This window comes from Anser cygnoides, chromosome 13 (genome assembly GCF_040182565.1).
Source record: "Anser cygnoides isolate HZ-2024a breed goose chromosome 13, Taihu_goose_T2T_genome, whole genome shotgun sequence".
Lineage (NCBI taxonomy): Eukaryota > Metazoa > Chordata > Aves > Anseriformes > Anatidae > Anser > Anser cygnoides.
In genome coordinates this window covers 18482699-18497337 of record NC_089885.1, presented here as the reverse complement: position 1 = coordinate 18497337, position 14639 = coordinate 18482699, and the positions used below count along the sequence as shown (strand labels likewise).

Genomic DNA, 14639 nt, shown 5'->3' with positions numbered 1-14639 from the left:
ATACCTTGAGCCTGTGCTGGATTGCAAGATAAAGGAAACAGCACCTAAGAGACTATGAAGCACTAGAAGAACATCTCTGAGAAGGGAGTAACTACCACCTCTGGCAATACTGTGCCTTCTGTGATAAAGAAAAGAACTCTCTGAGAGTGCCAAGTTTGGCTTTGTGCTTATCTCAGGTGGTATATGAAGTCAAACCTCAACTTCAAATGATCAAGAGAAGATCAAAGAACCACTCTTGGGCTAGTATTTTGAAAAACGTAAATGTGCCTAAACCACATTACCTTTCAAAACCTACTTTCAAACCTCTGTAAAAATTACAGCCTACAGGGTATGAACACACTGTACACCTTAATGTATTTTTCCTGCCTTTTTTTTTTTTCGTTACGTGAGCTATTTCTTTGATTTCTTTTGAAGCTGAGAACTTTGGGGCACTCACGTATTAGCATAAAATAAATGAGACGGAATCAAAGCAAAGAAGAGCAAACAGACTACCAAAATGGAAAAAACATAACAACAAAACAAAACAACAAACAGTAAAATTCAGTTGTGCAGAATGAAAGAAGACAGGAGAGGGAAAAAGTGGATTTTTTTTCTTTTATTGCTGGTAGATCTGATAGTTTCTTTCCCAGTCTATGCATCTGGAAAAGCATGTAGAGGGGAGAAAAAAAAAAAGATATTGAGATAAGCTCTTACTTCACTAAGCTCGTTGAATATAGCAGATGACCTATAGCAGGTTCTACTTGTGAAAACGTCTCTAAAGCAAATGCTACCTTTCTTCTCTGCATTATTGCATGGTTGTTTTGCTGTTAGAAACCATTTATCCACAAACTGCCTATTGTAATTCTCAAAACACTACCTCTAGTCTCAAATCCCAGTCAAGGAACAGGCAGGAAATCATCTCTGTTTTTCTCATCTGGTTGCCTTCAGCTGAACTGAAGCTGAGCTCCAGTGTGTACTGTGTGTGCAACTGGTAATTGCCTCTTCCTACCTCAGTCGTTGCTCAGCCATCTCCTTGTTGTGCTAAATCAACTCTCACAGGACCAATTACGGCTGCAGAGTGACTGTCAGGAGCCAGCACATGTAAAAGTGTCAGTATTAAATGGCAGGGAGTTAGGGCCTTATGAATAGCTGCAGTAAAAACATTACTAGAAGTTCAGTGACCTGGAAGAATTGAAAATACAGCTTCTGTGTTACAGCAGACAAGCATTTTTTGCACGGCTGCTGCAAAGGTGAACCTCAAGGAAGCTACCTATGGGAAACAAGTGCATACTCACACAGAAGTCAGCCTTCTGCCTGTCTCCGTTGTGAAAAGGAAAACATCCAAGCTATTCATGAAGATACATGCCTAAGTACTAAGACAGACAGATTCATGGATACGTTTAGTTTTTGATAGCACTAATGGTTTAAGCACATGCCTAAAGAGTATATAGTTGTGAGGTACCATACTAATAAAAAATTAAAACAAACAAACAAAAACCAACTATCCTCATGGTAATTAAATGACTAACAGATTTACCTTATATTCAAATTTCCAGTGTTAAAAAATTAGCTGGCATGTAATTCTGCCTCTTCTTGCCCCTGGTTATTCCCATATGTTTGACAATTATATATGCATGGAATTAATGCAGCTTTCTCACTAGGTTCACACTTTGTAACTGAAGTTCTCAGTAAAAGATGCAGTAAAAGTCCACACACAGAATTTCAATCTTTTAAAGCTGAATAATATTTTGAGATGGACCAGCTACTGACTACTGGATACTGATCAGTTCATGGCTGTCTTGTATTGTATAATACTTATGTCTTCAACAGGCACAACTACAATTGAAAAATATGACCTTAGGACTAATAGTTGGATACAAATTGGTACCATGAATGGTAGACGATTACAGTTTGGAGTTGCAGTAATTGACAACAAGCTCTATATTGTGGGAGGAAGAGATGGTCTGAAAACTTCTAATATTGTTGAATGTTTCAACCCTGTCACCAAAGTTTGGACTATAATGCCTCCTATGTCAACACACAGACATGGCTTAGGTAAGAGGTGCTGCTTCTTTGTAAATACTTTGGATCACGTACAAGTGATTTCAATTTACACAAATGCTGCTGACATAACTTTCAAAGCATTCAGTAACATGCAGCAACATGTGTAGAAGGTATTTTTCAAAGACAGAGTTGCCCTTTGCCATAATTTTATGACAGTGACATTTATTAGTGTTCACCCAACTTGCACTGGACTTCCAGAGATAATTTTGTTTTTAGAAAATTCCAAATATAAGCAATGGCGAAAATGATTGACTCTTCTAATTCAGTGGTTAAGATATCTGCTTGCAATACAGTAACAGCCTGATTTATAGTTTTGGAAAATTATGACTAAGTTAAGCCCATGGGTACCTAACACCTCTGAAAATCAGGTCAGATAATTACTCACATTGAAGAAAACGTTGCTGTAAGGAAGTAAGTGCAACTTCACTAATTTTAATGTTGTAATTACAAGAGTTTTAAAGAGCTCTGCCACAGCTAGGTATCTATGGGTCTTTACTGCCCAGTAATCCTTAATATTATTCACAGTGAATGAAATATATGAAATCTCAAGTGCATTGCTGGAACAATGAAAAATAAGGACAAGTTTAACATTAAGGAGACTATGGGAGGGAATATGACAATTTCTGAATGATTTATTTGCACAGATCTTATGAGAAAGGCCAGCTTTATTTATGTTAATAGGAAAAGGTATTGGCTCAAAATCATTATAGTAAGTTCAAATGACATCATAGAATATTTTTATTTTAATGAATAACACAAAAAGACTGATCCAGTTATTCGATAAACCTTAGTTTGTGGCCTATAGTACCTTCTCCACTACTTAGGGGATAAATTACAGTGTTGAGTTCTTTCCAGCTAGTCTGTCAAATTAACAAAAACAAATAGGACTAAGTAGTAAATGGAAAAAAGACAAAACAGACTTTAGTCTTTATAATTACCAGCTGCAGGGGCATAATTCTACCCAACAAGCAGGTTGCGGAAGTAAAATGAGTGCCCAGAGTTAGCCTTCTAACTATGTATCAGCTCGATTTGCAAAGCTGCCTTGCGCTTATAGGTCCTATTGGTTTCACTGTGATTTTGTGGCGTAGCACATTTGAAAAAAAAAAATCTGGCCATGTATACTTAAGGCTGAAACATTGGATTCAGACAACTTTTAAGCAGACAGATTCAAACATTTTGCCTTACCTAACAAAGCAAGGAAACATCAGCAACAGCAGCAGCTTAGCAAAGGGAAGGCACCAAATCCCTTCTTGCTGAGAAAAGGGCAGTAACACAGGATATATCCACAGAGAGCTTTGCAGGGAGAGCCAAGTTCACTCTCCTGTCCCTCAAGGGCAACAAATACAAGCCTACTCTTATCACAAAGTGCATTCCACTTAGAGGCATTAAAATGTTATGGTACTGTAGCCCGTAAGGCCAGCCAGCTACCCACCCACTCAGGCTTCATGCTGGCAGGATTACAGATCTTCAGCTCAGAGTAAAGGATATGTAGTTGTGTTGGACAATTTTTTTTTTTTTCATTGCCTGGCTCAATCTTTGTTTTTCTTTGATAGAATAGCATTATTTCTCATGTAGGGGCTCAAACTTCATTCAGAACAAGCTCAACAGAACTGGAAGAGAGAAAATTCTGAGAACATCAGAACTAAAACAACTTTCTTCTGATCTTTAGGCAAAAGATAATGCTTATTCTGAAAAATACTGTATATAAAGTATTTTGTTTATCCTTATTTATTCCGCTAAATGACAAGGCTGCTTTTAGATAGTTTAATACCAGCTGAAATTGCTTATCTGTATACAGGGAATTAAAGTATGAAGTTAATACTTTATTGATCACTGTAATTATTAGATACTGTAATCCGTTCCTAATTCTATCTTCTAAGGAGTAGCAATGCTTGAAGGACCAATGTATGCTGTTGGTGGCCATGATGGATGGAGTTACCTTAATACTGTAGAAAGATGGGACCCTCAAGCACGGCAATGGAATTACGTTGCTAGCATGTCAACACCCAGAAGCACTGTAGGGGTTGCAGCATTAAATAGCAAGTATGTCAAAAGGAAAAACTGTTGTTTTCTTTGCTTCCTGCCTTGGAAATCCAATTTCTTATATTTTCCTTTCACTCTTAAAGTAATTAAACACCTCAAGAAAACAAAGAGAAAATGTAATGCACAAAAATAAGAAAAAGCTTTTCCTCTGTTTTGTGGTAAATTGTTTTCAAACTTTCAGTCACGTTATAAACACGTTTCAGCCACTTCAAGTTCCAGCAATTTGAGCATATGACAGATGCACAACAGAATTTTTCCTGGGATATAAATTATGGGAGATATTGATCACAGAATCACAGAATTGTAGGGGTTGGAAGGGACCTCGAAAGATCATCAGGTCCAACCCCCCTGCCAAAGCAGGTTCCCTAGAGCAGGCTGCCCAGGTAGGCGTCCAGACGGGCCTTGAATATCTCCAGAGAAGGAGATTCAACAACCTCACTGGACAGCCTGTTCCAGTGCTCCATCAACTATCTTGAAAAAATATTCCAAGTTTAATTTTACATTTTTAAATCAATATGTCTAAGGAAGCACCATTTGAAAGAACTTTAACTTCTTCAGCAAATTAGACTGGTGCTGGAAATACTAAAGCCTGATAAAAAGGCCCCCATTTGGTATGTTGGAAAGCATGACTTGAGCCAACCTTCCTTCTTAATGAACTCTGGGGAAGGAAGCCTCTTAGCAGTGACAGTTCGTAGGGGCTGGGAACATTACAGACAGTTGTAGGCAGAAAACTGCACTTATTCTGAAACCTTATCACTGGCTCGCCTGTTCACTACATGAATGCTGGTGACTTATGAAAGAGAAAGAGTAGAAATAAAGATGTTAGCAAGCAGATATTTGCAAATGTAAATCTTCACATACAAACCAGGATTTTTGCATTCAAACAGGACATGATTTTAAACATTAACTAAAAATTCTGAGGCAGAACTGTCTGTTCAAGTCCCTGTTGTATCTCAGAGGAAATGTTCTCAGCATAAACTTCACCAGAAACTCCTGTTGCTACCTTCCACAGGGACGTGCAGGAAACCACTTTGTCAAAGAGGAAATCCAGCCCGATCCTGACTCTGTTCTCAATCAGCCTGATACATGCTGTCTCCAGCCCAGCTTAAATCACGTCTGTTAGTCTAGTGATGTAATCTCTGGCATACCAGGGGAAGCTGAGATCAAATGTCCATCATTCAGCGCTATTGCTGTGGTCTAACTGAGCAGAATGCTTCTCTTTTTCCTGTTCCCCTAAGTCAACGCCATATTTTTTCTATTCAATCCCACCAGAAAAGACTTAGAATTTCAGTGGAGCAACATTTCTGACCAATAAATGGTCTACTGAAAGCATTAGTCAATAAAGGAATATTTGTTCATCTTCTCGGAGAATGGAAAAAGATTTTTTTTTAGATCTTTAGATGTTTCTGGGTACTTTAGGGAAAACAAAAAGTCCCAACCAATCTGCTCATATAGTCAGTGATTTCCTCTCTCTGTGAAAGCTGTGTAAACAAGGAGACAGCATCTAAGGGCCCGATGTTAAAAGAAAATAAATCAAGTTCTCAAGTTTTTTTTTTATGGGCCAAGCAACAAACTGTACAAGAGAACTCAAGTCTGTGTTCAATTCACAAATGTTAGAAGAGAGGGCTAAAAATTTTGTATTGCTGTAAAAGTCAAGCTTTTTCTTGCTGAAATTGTACATCAGAGCAATCTAAAATTTCTCCCAGTCACTGGAACTAGAGTCACACAACTCAAGCACAATTCAACTGATTGGCTTTGGGTGACATACTCTGGACAAGCTGAAGTATTCCCTAGATCTCTAATTAGTTGCACTAAGCAAACTCAATTTCATGGCATTAAGTAACAGCCAGGGTGTGAAAGCAACCTAAGAAATTGGCACACTCAATATCGAAACACATCTACTATTACATCCAGTATGCGTGCTATCACAGTCTAGAGACATCCAGCTAGTTTGAAATAAAAATAAATAAATAAAAAATTTTAAAAATTCAGACTTTGTAAAATTCTTTGACAAAAAGCCACAACCTGGTTCTTAATGGTGAATTTACACCATTTATTCTTATGTGTTGTCTCAACAACAGCTGGCTTGAATCTTGAGTTGTTTGCTACGTGCCTTTACGCTAAACAGACAGGAGGACATATCTGTATGGTAAATTCTGTTCCACAGATTTTCTTAAATACAAGCACTGAAGAAAATATATTTGATATATTTTTACATATGTTTTTGATATATATGAAATTACTGATTTTTTTAATGTATTAATAGTAGAGGAAAATTGCTTAATGCCATACTGAGATATCAAATACTTTGTAACCTTACATTTCAAATATATGTAGCACCTTTCTATTAAATTCCATCTACAGCTTAACAGTTAAATAAGTTGATATGATATGCATTTTTTAATCTTCCAGTGTGACTGCTTGAAACTATATTGCAAAATTAAGAAAATAACTTTTCATGCAGCATGCAAAACTCACTGTGCAAAGAAAGTTACTAGAGCATAGTGGTCGGAGAGCAAATAGTGGGCAACATGGGAATTTTAAAGTGGTCTGAATGAAGTTTACAAATGTAATTTTTATTAAAATGACCAAAATTTTTGATTTTCCTGTGGATAATTGTCCCAGACTATATGCTGTTGGTGGACGAGATGGGAGCTCCTGCTTAAAATCAATGGAATGTTTTGATCCGCACACGAACAAGTGGAGTCTATGTGCTTCAATGTCAAAGCGAAGAGGGGGTGTTGGTGTTGCAACATACAATGGCTTTTTATATGCTGTGGGAGGTCATGATGCACCTGCTTCCAACCACTGTTCTAGACTTTCTGACTGTGTAGAAAGGTAAGCATTTGTATTTATTTATTTTACATTCCAGGAAGTATAAAATAATTTATTGCAGCAAGTGAAATCTCTTCAAAATCTGAGTGTTATGCTTGCAAAACATATTATGCTTTTAAGAATAATATTTTGAGCAGAAGAACTGATTTCCATTAACCCCCAGATGCAAATTCCTCCTTGCTCTCCCTTCTATCTGAAAAAATATTTACAGAGAAATTAAAAAAAATACACTGAAATTTGCTTCTTCAACTTTGCTGACTGAGTTGCTGCTGTGCTATCATTCCCTCAGGCTTCATTTATGTTCAAAACAGTGATTGTTTAATCTGATAGAAATGTAGTCTGTTACCATGAAGTGAAAATACAGGCACGTTTAGTGAGCTTGAAGATCCCTCTAGTGGCTAAATAAAATAGTTGATCAAGTTACTCATAATTCTCCACACTAGTTCGTAGTGTAGCTAAACAACAAAACAGGAGAAAAGTACTTATCCGTTACATAAATCTGAAATATCATAATGCATTTCCACAACATATTTTTCTCATTTTTATCATAAAAAATTCTAGGTATGACCCTAAAACAGATGCTTGGACAACGGTGGCCCCCTTGAGTGTGCCTCGGGATGCTGTTGGAATTTGTCCTCTGGGGGACAGATTATATGCTGTTGGGGGTTATGACGGCCACACATACCTGGATACTGTGGAGTCCTATGATGCTCAAAATAATGAGTGGACAGAGGTAATTAAATATAGAAAGAACTCTATCTGAATAATGGACAAAGCAAAAGTTATTATGTTGCAAAATTATTACTGGTTTTGTGAAAAGTGGCATATATTAGGATGCAGTAATACCGTAGTTTAGCAGGTATAACATATTGCTTGCCTCTCCTGTTAAGTAACTGTATAGAAGTTTTCAGATACAACAATGTAGGTAATAATGCACAGGGTAAATAAACCAGGTTATACAAATCATTTTGTAACAGAGGCTGGAATGCCTTTGTCAGCAATGCCCTCTACTGGGCATACTTTCAAGTTTTCTTATTTATGACCATCACCATTGAGATAAGAGAAAACATTAAAACTGGCAAGATCCTTCTGTACCTATGAAGTCCATAGTTTAGGGTCAAAGGATATGAAAGTCTTCTACAACAGCTAAAAGAAACACCACCAGCCTATGCTCCAATAGCCCTCAGCAGCTGCAAAAAGTTTTTTTCCACAACCTCAAATTGTTTCCACAGTTCCAGTTAAATCTAATTTTCTTGCAGTACATTAGCTTGAATAAAGAAATTGTTTTCCTTTTACTCTACAAGTAATTTCTTCTAGTCCTGCCCGTAACAGTCTACTCAAAATGTTTATTTATTTTATTTTTTAAAGGAAGTTCCTGTCAATATTGGAAGGGCTGGAGCATGCGTTGTTGTTGTGAAGCTGCCCTGATGACTACAATATTGTGAAACTAAACCCTGAGTGAAGTTTCATGAAGACTGAGTCAGGAAGAGAAGCAACATTTCCAGAAGGACTCTACACATCTTTGCAGCCCTCTGTTATAGAGAATATTTATCTTGGGGCCATTCTGCTATTAAAGTACAAAACCAGAGTCTTCCTGCATTGCAAAAATCAGAGAATTCTGCAAGTTAACTATTTTTTATGCCTAATACTTAAAAATTCAATAATATGTTTAAATGGTTGAGTTTTGTTACAAAAGTTTATCTGTTATTTATAAAACGCAGTAGTAAAGTGATACATGGATGTATAAGATTTCATAAAACTTTCTCTTCTATGTTAGCAGTAATGTTAATGTTTATAAAAAGAGTTTTTATATTTTAAGGAAATGGAAATGAATAAAAGAGAAACACCTTCAACAGAATTGCACAGAAGGAAATACTGGTCCATAAATATCATTGGCAACAGAATATTCTCTGTAGAAGAAACTTCACTTCTACATTCAGAAATTAGATTACTAAATTAACTTTGAAACAATTATATAATAGATCAAAGAGAAGCATAGAATTTGTTGGCTATTCAACTACTAATATGACAAAATATCCCCTTTTAGCAGATATTCAGTTGAATTGTGCAAGTTAAGAATTAGTAGGCCTAAGGTATCTCTGTTTTCTTAAGCATGTGCCGACAGGAAGAACTCTCATCAAAACACAATGCTAATATAATTACAATCATTTTCACCGTGCATTCGTATGTGATATTTTAAATCCAATCTCAGTATGTCAGGTTATTCATGGATTTGTCTTTGCCCACTAACCATCTGTTAGTATTATGTTAAACTAATTTGGCTATTCTTGGAATAATCACCATGCATTACATTTTTTTTTTTTAAATCATATAATTACATTCCTTGAATATATCTTACAAAATAAAAATTTTATATCATATTGATATGACAATCTTTGACCTCAGCTGAAGATTAACAGCTTTCTATAAAGTACAGTGGAAATATGGTAAGAAAAACACGTGCACTGTGTAACAGTATACACCGTTAATATAAACATGTTTATGTTTAATCTGAAATTATGAAGGAATATTCCACATGCATGAGGTTTTCTTTTTGTGTGCCAATTTTTAATGAAAGTCTTGATTTTTTTTATTTTATTTTTTGGCTGTAATTTCATTTCTGGTCGTTTCAAAAGCTGAAAGTGTATTTTAGAAAAGGAATGTATGTAACATTCTATGCTGTAAAGCACACTATTTGGACAGTATCTACTTTAGTGTCCGTTATGTTGTCATTTTGTCAGTATTGGAAAATTCAGGACAGAAACGAAAATTCTCTGAAGATGCTGACTAAACTTCCTGAATATTGGTTTTTTTTTTTTTTTTCAGAATTCAGCAATATGGTGTTTTAAAAAATGTATAGTATTTATCCTACTGAACACTTCTAAAAAGAAAAACTCGTATACATATTTATAAAAAGAAAAAACATTTTTAACTTAAAAACAATTAGAATTATGTTTATATAAAGCATGCTACATCCAAATAAACGTAATTTTCTCTGCTAAGAAAATTTAGACTATATTTTAACTATGCTTTTTTTCATTTTACATCTTCAAGAACACAAAACATAGAAGTCATCTTTTTCTAGACCAAAGGCAAAAAAGATTCTGTCTTAAGTCTCCTTACTACATCTGGTCCACAGAAACTACAATTTAAATCTTCTTAGATGGAAGGTAAGAGCTAGAAGTTACTTTTTTCTTCCTCTGAGTCAAAAATAGCTACCACCACGATTGGTAGCTTGTGCGTAGTTCATGACTTTTTTGAATTTGTAACTGATTCACAGGGGGTGAGGTGGGTGGGGGATGGATGGACATGACATTATCAATCCCCTCCAAAAGCAACCCAAGGAGACAAACAGGTGGGAGACAAGCCCTAAAATAACTAGTGGGTCACTAGTTGGAGAATTCACATCAGATGGGAAAGGGATTTTCATGTGCCAGCAAAATCACTACTCCGAAGGAAACACAAGTGGGCTGGCAGTGACTCTGTGTAGTGACACAAGGCAGGTGAATGTTACACATCACTGTTTCCAGTAACCAGTGTAACCTCATTTATTCTTGCCTTGTTTGGAAAGCACTGATAGTGTGTATTTTAGAATTTCAAAAATGAGCACAAATTATACAAAGCATGTGCAACTTATGTCAAAACATGTGCAATGGGCACATCAAAGTTGAGTACTTTAAACTAGCAATACAAATGGGTCTCTCTCATAAAGCCTTCACATGTAATTTGAAGTTTGGGGTAAAAGAATACACAAAATATCAAGTAAGACAGAGCATGAATGAGTCCTCAGGTAATAGACTGGTTTATAAAATACCAATATATATCTAAAAACCTAATGAAGTCTATTGTAAGGAATGAAAATGAAGACCTGAGCATCAAAGAGGTCAGTATTGAAGAAAAGAAGCTGTGGGTGAGCATCTTAACACAAACTCATGGGGCCAACCTCTGAGAGTTGCATGGCTTGCCTGCAGATTTTATTAAAAGATGTATCAGTAAACAAGGTCTGAGACACGTAGGAAAAAAACCAGGCATAAACATTCCCCTTAAACTAATCTTTAAATATGCTACCATTTCCATAGTTTAATAATGTCTCAAAAAGAGTGTTAGAAGAAAATTACATTTTCTATAGACCTTTACTGTCTCTAGAGACATTGTCTGTATTTTAAAAATAGAATAGGTTTCTATATTTAAAAAAATAGAATAGAAAGCATGTAGCATTCATTTAGCTTGTAGCACACAGCTACATTTATCAGTTTGATAAATTCAATAGCTATTCCTACAATGAACCAGAATTACTGAAACAGTATGCTAATATTTGTAGGCATGTGACGTGATGAGATGATCTCAATATTTTTTTTTTTTTTTTTTGAACATAGTCTAATCACTTCTATGACAAGGCTGTGGTAACTAGCATGCTTTCTAAATTTTAAATTTAAGACTATCTCATTATACTAACAACACAAAGACAAATACAGGTGAGGGGAAAGGGGGAAGCATGGGAAAGGTATGAAACAGAAAAGTCAGAGAGCAATTTGAATGTAACAACATGGTGAGCTTGGAGAAGAATAGAGTCAAAAAATATATTCAAAATATATAATTCTGCATCTCCCTCTCCTTGAATGAAAACTCAAGTTTCAAGCCTTGTCTGAAGAGAAGATACTGAGAAGCTTGTTGTGAAGGCACCATGGAAAGCTGAAGGGATGAAGAATCTGTTTTTTTTTTTTACACTGTGTACTTTTATGTGCACCTATACAACTGGGAATCATGTTGCACACAGGCCTGCAATCACGTTTGGAGCTGCTGATAGAAGAATTCAGTTCAACTTGTATAGAATAAGGGCAATATAACACACATCCTGAATTATTTTCAAAACAATTAATTTTAGTATTACATGATGACAAAGATTATAATGACCTTAAAATCCTAAGTGGTAAATATAAAAAAATAAGTCAAAGTTTGAACAAATACTTGAATTCAAGCAATAAAATGGGACAAATTAATTTTCTAGAGAAAGTAGTTCCTCAGTGTTTTTAGTACTAAAGTTTTAGTTCTTTTCTTCCATAGTGTTTGTACAGCAGTGGAAAGTCATGTGAAAGGAAGCTAGCAATTAGCAAGAGGAAATTGGAAACTTAACAGGAAGATGGAAGAAAAACAAACTGGAGAGAATTTGGAGACGTCTAGACATTATTAGGTGAGAGGGAACATTAGAGATACTCTGATGAGGTGTCATCCCTTCACATTTCCTCTGTTTCTCCAGCCATGAGTAGGTGTAATAGTTATGTAGCATCTTTGCTTATTAGGCACCCTGACAGCTGCAAGCAAAGCTGGCTTGCCAGCAAGGCACAGGAAGGAGCCCTCCTCTCTAGCCTCAGAACTTGTCCAGCTCTGCGCCTTTTACCATGACTCTCACTGGTAGAATGATTATTTGTACCATTTCTGTTTTGCACCAATCATTGCTTGTTTGTTTTTTAAAGCTCTGGCCCTTAAAACATATTTTTGCTACTTGGACCAGGTGATAACATCTACATGAACTGAAGCAGCAACATATTTTATATATTGCAATATATGGGAAGCAGGGATGCTATTTACTATGTTAAATCAGTTCTGGGAAAGACCGAAGATTCATCTTATCCACTATCATTCACTATCTCTATCAACCTGTAGCAGATATTTAAGTAAAGAACCAGCTAGCACATAAAAGTCTCCTCCTTGAAACAACTTCTCGGTTTATAACAGTCAGGCATATGGACACCTCCTTAATTACTAAACATCATCATGCTTTACAGTTACTGATGAACCTACCTTCGTTAATTTACTGGAAATTTGCTCTCAATGAATTCTGCAGTGTAATTGTAGGCATCGTAAAGAAAGGTTTGTGTGTTTAGTTCAAACCTGCTACTGAGAACGTTTTCCAAAATTCTGTTTACCTAAGAGAGTCTGTTCAATCTATCTTGGTTAGTTAATTAGTAACATTACTTTAGTAATACTGCTACTTCCAGTAATGTAACTGTATTACTGAAACATTCATCTTCATAATAAATCTATAGGGTAGGAAAGCAGTGCTATACTACTTAGCACTGCTATTTATTTCTGGCACAGAAACGAACAAACAAACAAACATGATTTCCCTGATGACACACAGGAAAAAATACAGTAAAGGAAAGATTTGGGCCCAGTTATTCCAACATCAGTGTTAGCAGTCAGCCAGTCTGTTTTTCAGCCAGACAGTACCTTCACTAATCCAGCAAGATGCACAGAACTTTGAAGCTTACTTGAGCTACCTAGTCAACTACTCATGCTGCCATCTCCTTTTTTCTGCCTTCCTGTTTAAGAAACTTACAAATCCATCTTTTCTACTGTATGTGCTGAATTGGTTAAAGAGTGACAAAAAATCCTTTAACACGAAAGGAAACAATTGACTATGCATGCTTGGAAGGAGTGGGCAGGCCGATTTCCTCCAAGGGAATCAAGGGAGATGGCGAGGCTAACTCTACCTCTTTCTACATGCCTATTTGTGCACATGGCTATTACATGACTTTTTTCTTCCCAGCTGACCCTAGACTCATTCAGCGATGGGTGTAATTTAGGCAGCATTCCCTGATCCATTGGAGAGGCAGTCTCTCAAACCCATTAAAAATGGTCCAGGTTTGGAAAGTTCTACTGTTTAAACCAAGCTAAATCACTTTGCTCTGTGTGGGGTGCGAGGGGGGCTGGTGTGGGGTGGGGGGAGTTTGTGTCTGTGTGTGTGTGTGTCAGTCGGATGGTGTCAGGCTGCAGAGCCTGGGGACTGCTGACAGAAATGCCGACAAGGGTTGGAGGCTACATACAGCCACCCTTTGAAGGACACGGCCGTAGCTGCTAAAGAACATGTACTCAAGCATGAGTCCCAGCGTAAAATACTCACATTTTCTACTTCATTAGATGTAGACATAAAAAAATAAAAAAATAAAAAAAAATACAGAAAAGTAAACAAACAAAAAAGCAACCTTGGCACCTAGATGGTGTAATAAATCAGAGTGCCTTTGAATTGTCAGATGAATGTTCTGTTACCAGGTTATTGCTTTATCTTCTGTTCCACAGATGAACCTAGCAATTTTCTGGGAGAAGGAGACTGTCCCTTTCTGTGAACAAATCTCGCAACAGAAGTTGAGAATTTTCCAGTAAATTACAACAACTGGTAAAAGTCACAACAATCAGGAGAACTCCATCTAACTTTAACGCAAGTCATCTCATACTGAAAACTCCTCTGTTTCCCTTGCTTTGAGAATGAGCACATCCCTCTGAACAATTATATGACTAGTATATATGTATATTATCAAAATAACACTGGAAAGGCCTTGGTCTCTAAACAAGTTTTCTCTTCTCTTCTGGAAATATACCTTTCCTTTGAACTGCACGATTTCCTATGTATACTGTTTACAGTTAGTGTGTATTTGAAGCTGTCTGAGATTTTCATTTTAAGTGTTTTCTGTTTTTAGTCTTGGTTTTCTGTAACACTTATAAAACTGCACCCCTTTAGCCACATCATTTTCAACCTTTAAAGCATCATAAGCACCTCTATATTCTATTGCAAAACAGAATATTACAGAAATATTGCATTTTCCCTCTGATGTACTGCCAAATATATTGCCCAGAAAACATTTTGTGATGCTAAAAGCAACACAGAAGATATGAAGAAAAATATCATAGGCAAAAATAGAGGATCATTTTTCATTTCT

General features: G+C 36.2%; 1 protein-coding gene across 2 annotated transcripts in view; it reads left to right on the top strand.

The window, feature by feature from the left end:
- Nucleotides 1-9944, top strand: part of KLHL4 (kelch like family member 4) — an 81359-nt gene extending 71415 nt beyond the window's left edge. Inside the window, exons 8-12 of one of the 2 annotated variants that reach the window (XM_048077449.2) lie at nucleotides 1810-2034; nucleotides 3924-4086; nucleotides 6712-6924; nucleotides 7483-7654; nucleotides 8290-9944. In XM_048077449.2, coding sequence (XP_047933406.2) covers nucleotides 1810-2034; nucleotides 3924-4086; nucleotides 6712-6924; nucleotides 7483-7654; nucleotides 8290-8349 — 833 coding nt within the window. In that variant the 3' untranslated portion in view covers nucleotides 8350-9944. The remainder of the gene's footprint in view (nucleotides 1-1809; nucleotides 2035-3923; nucleotides 4087-6711; nucleotides 6925-7482; nucleotides 7655-8289) is intronic. The other variant, XM_048077454.2, reaches the window with a different exon arrangement.
- The last annotated feature ends 4695 nt before the right edge of the window (nucleotides 9945-14639 follow it).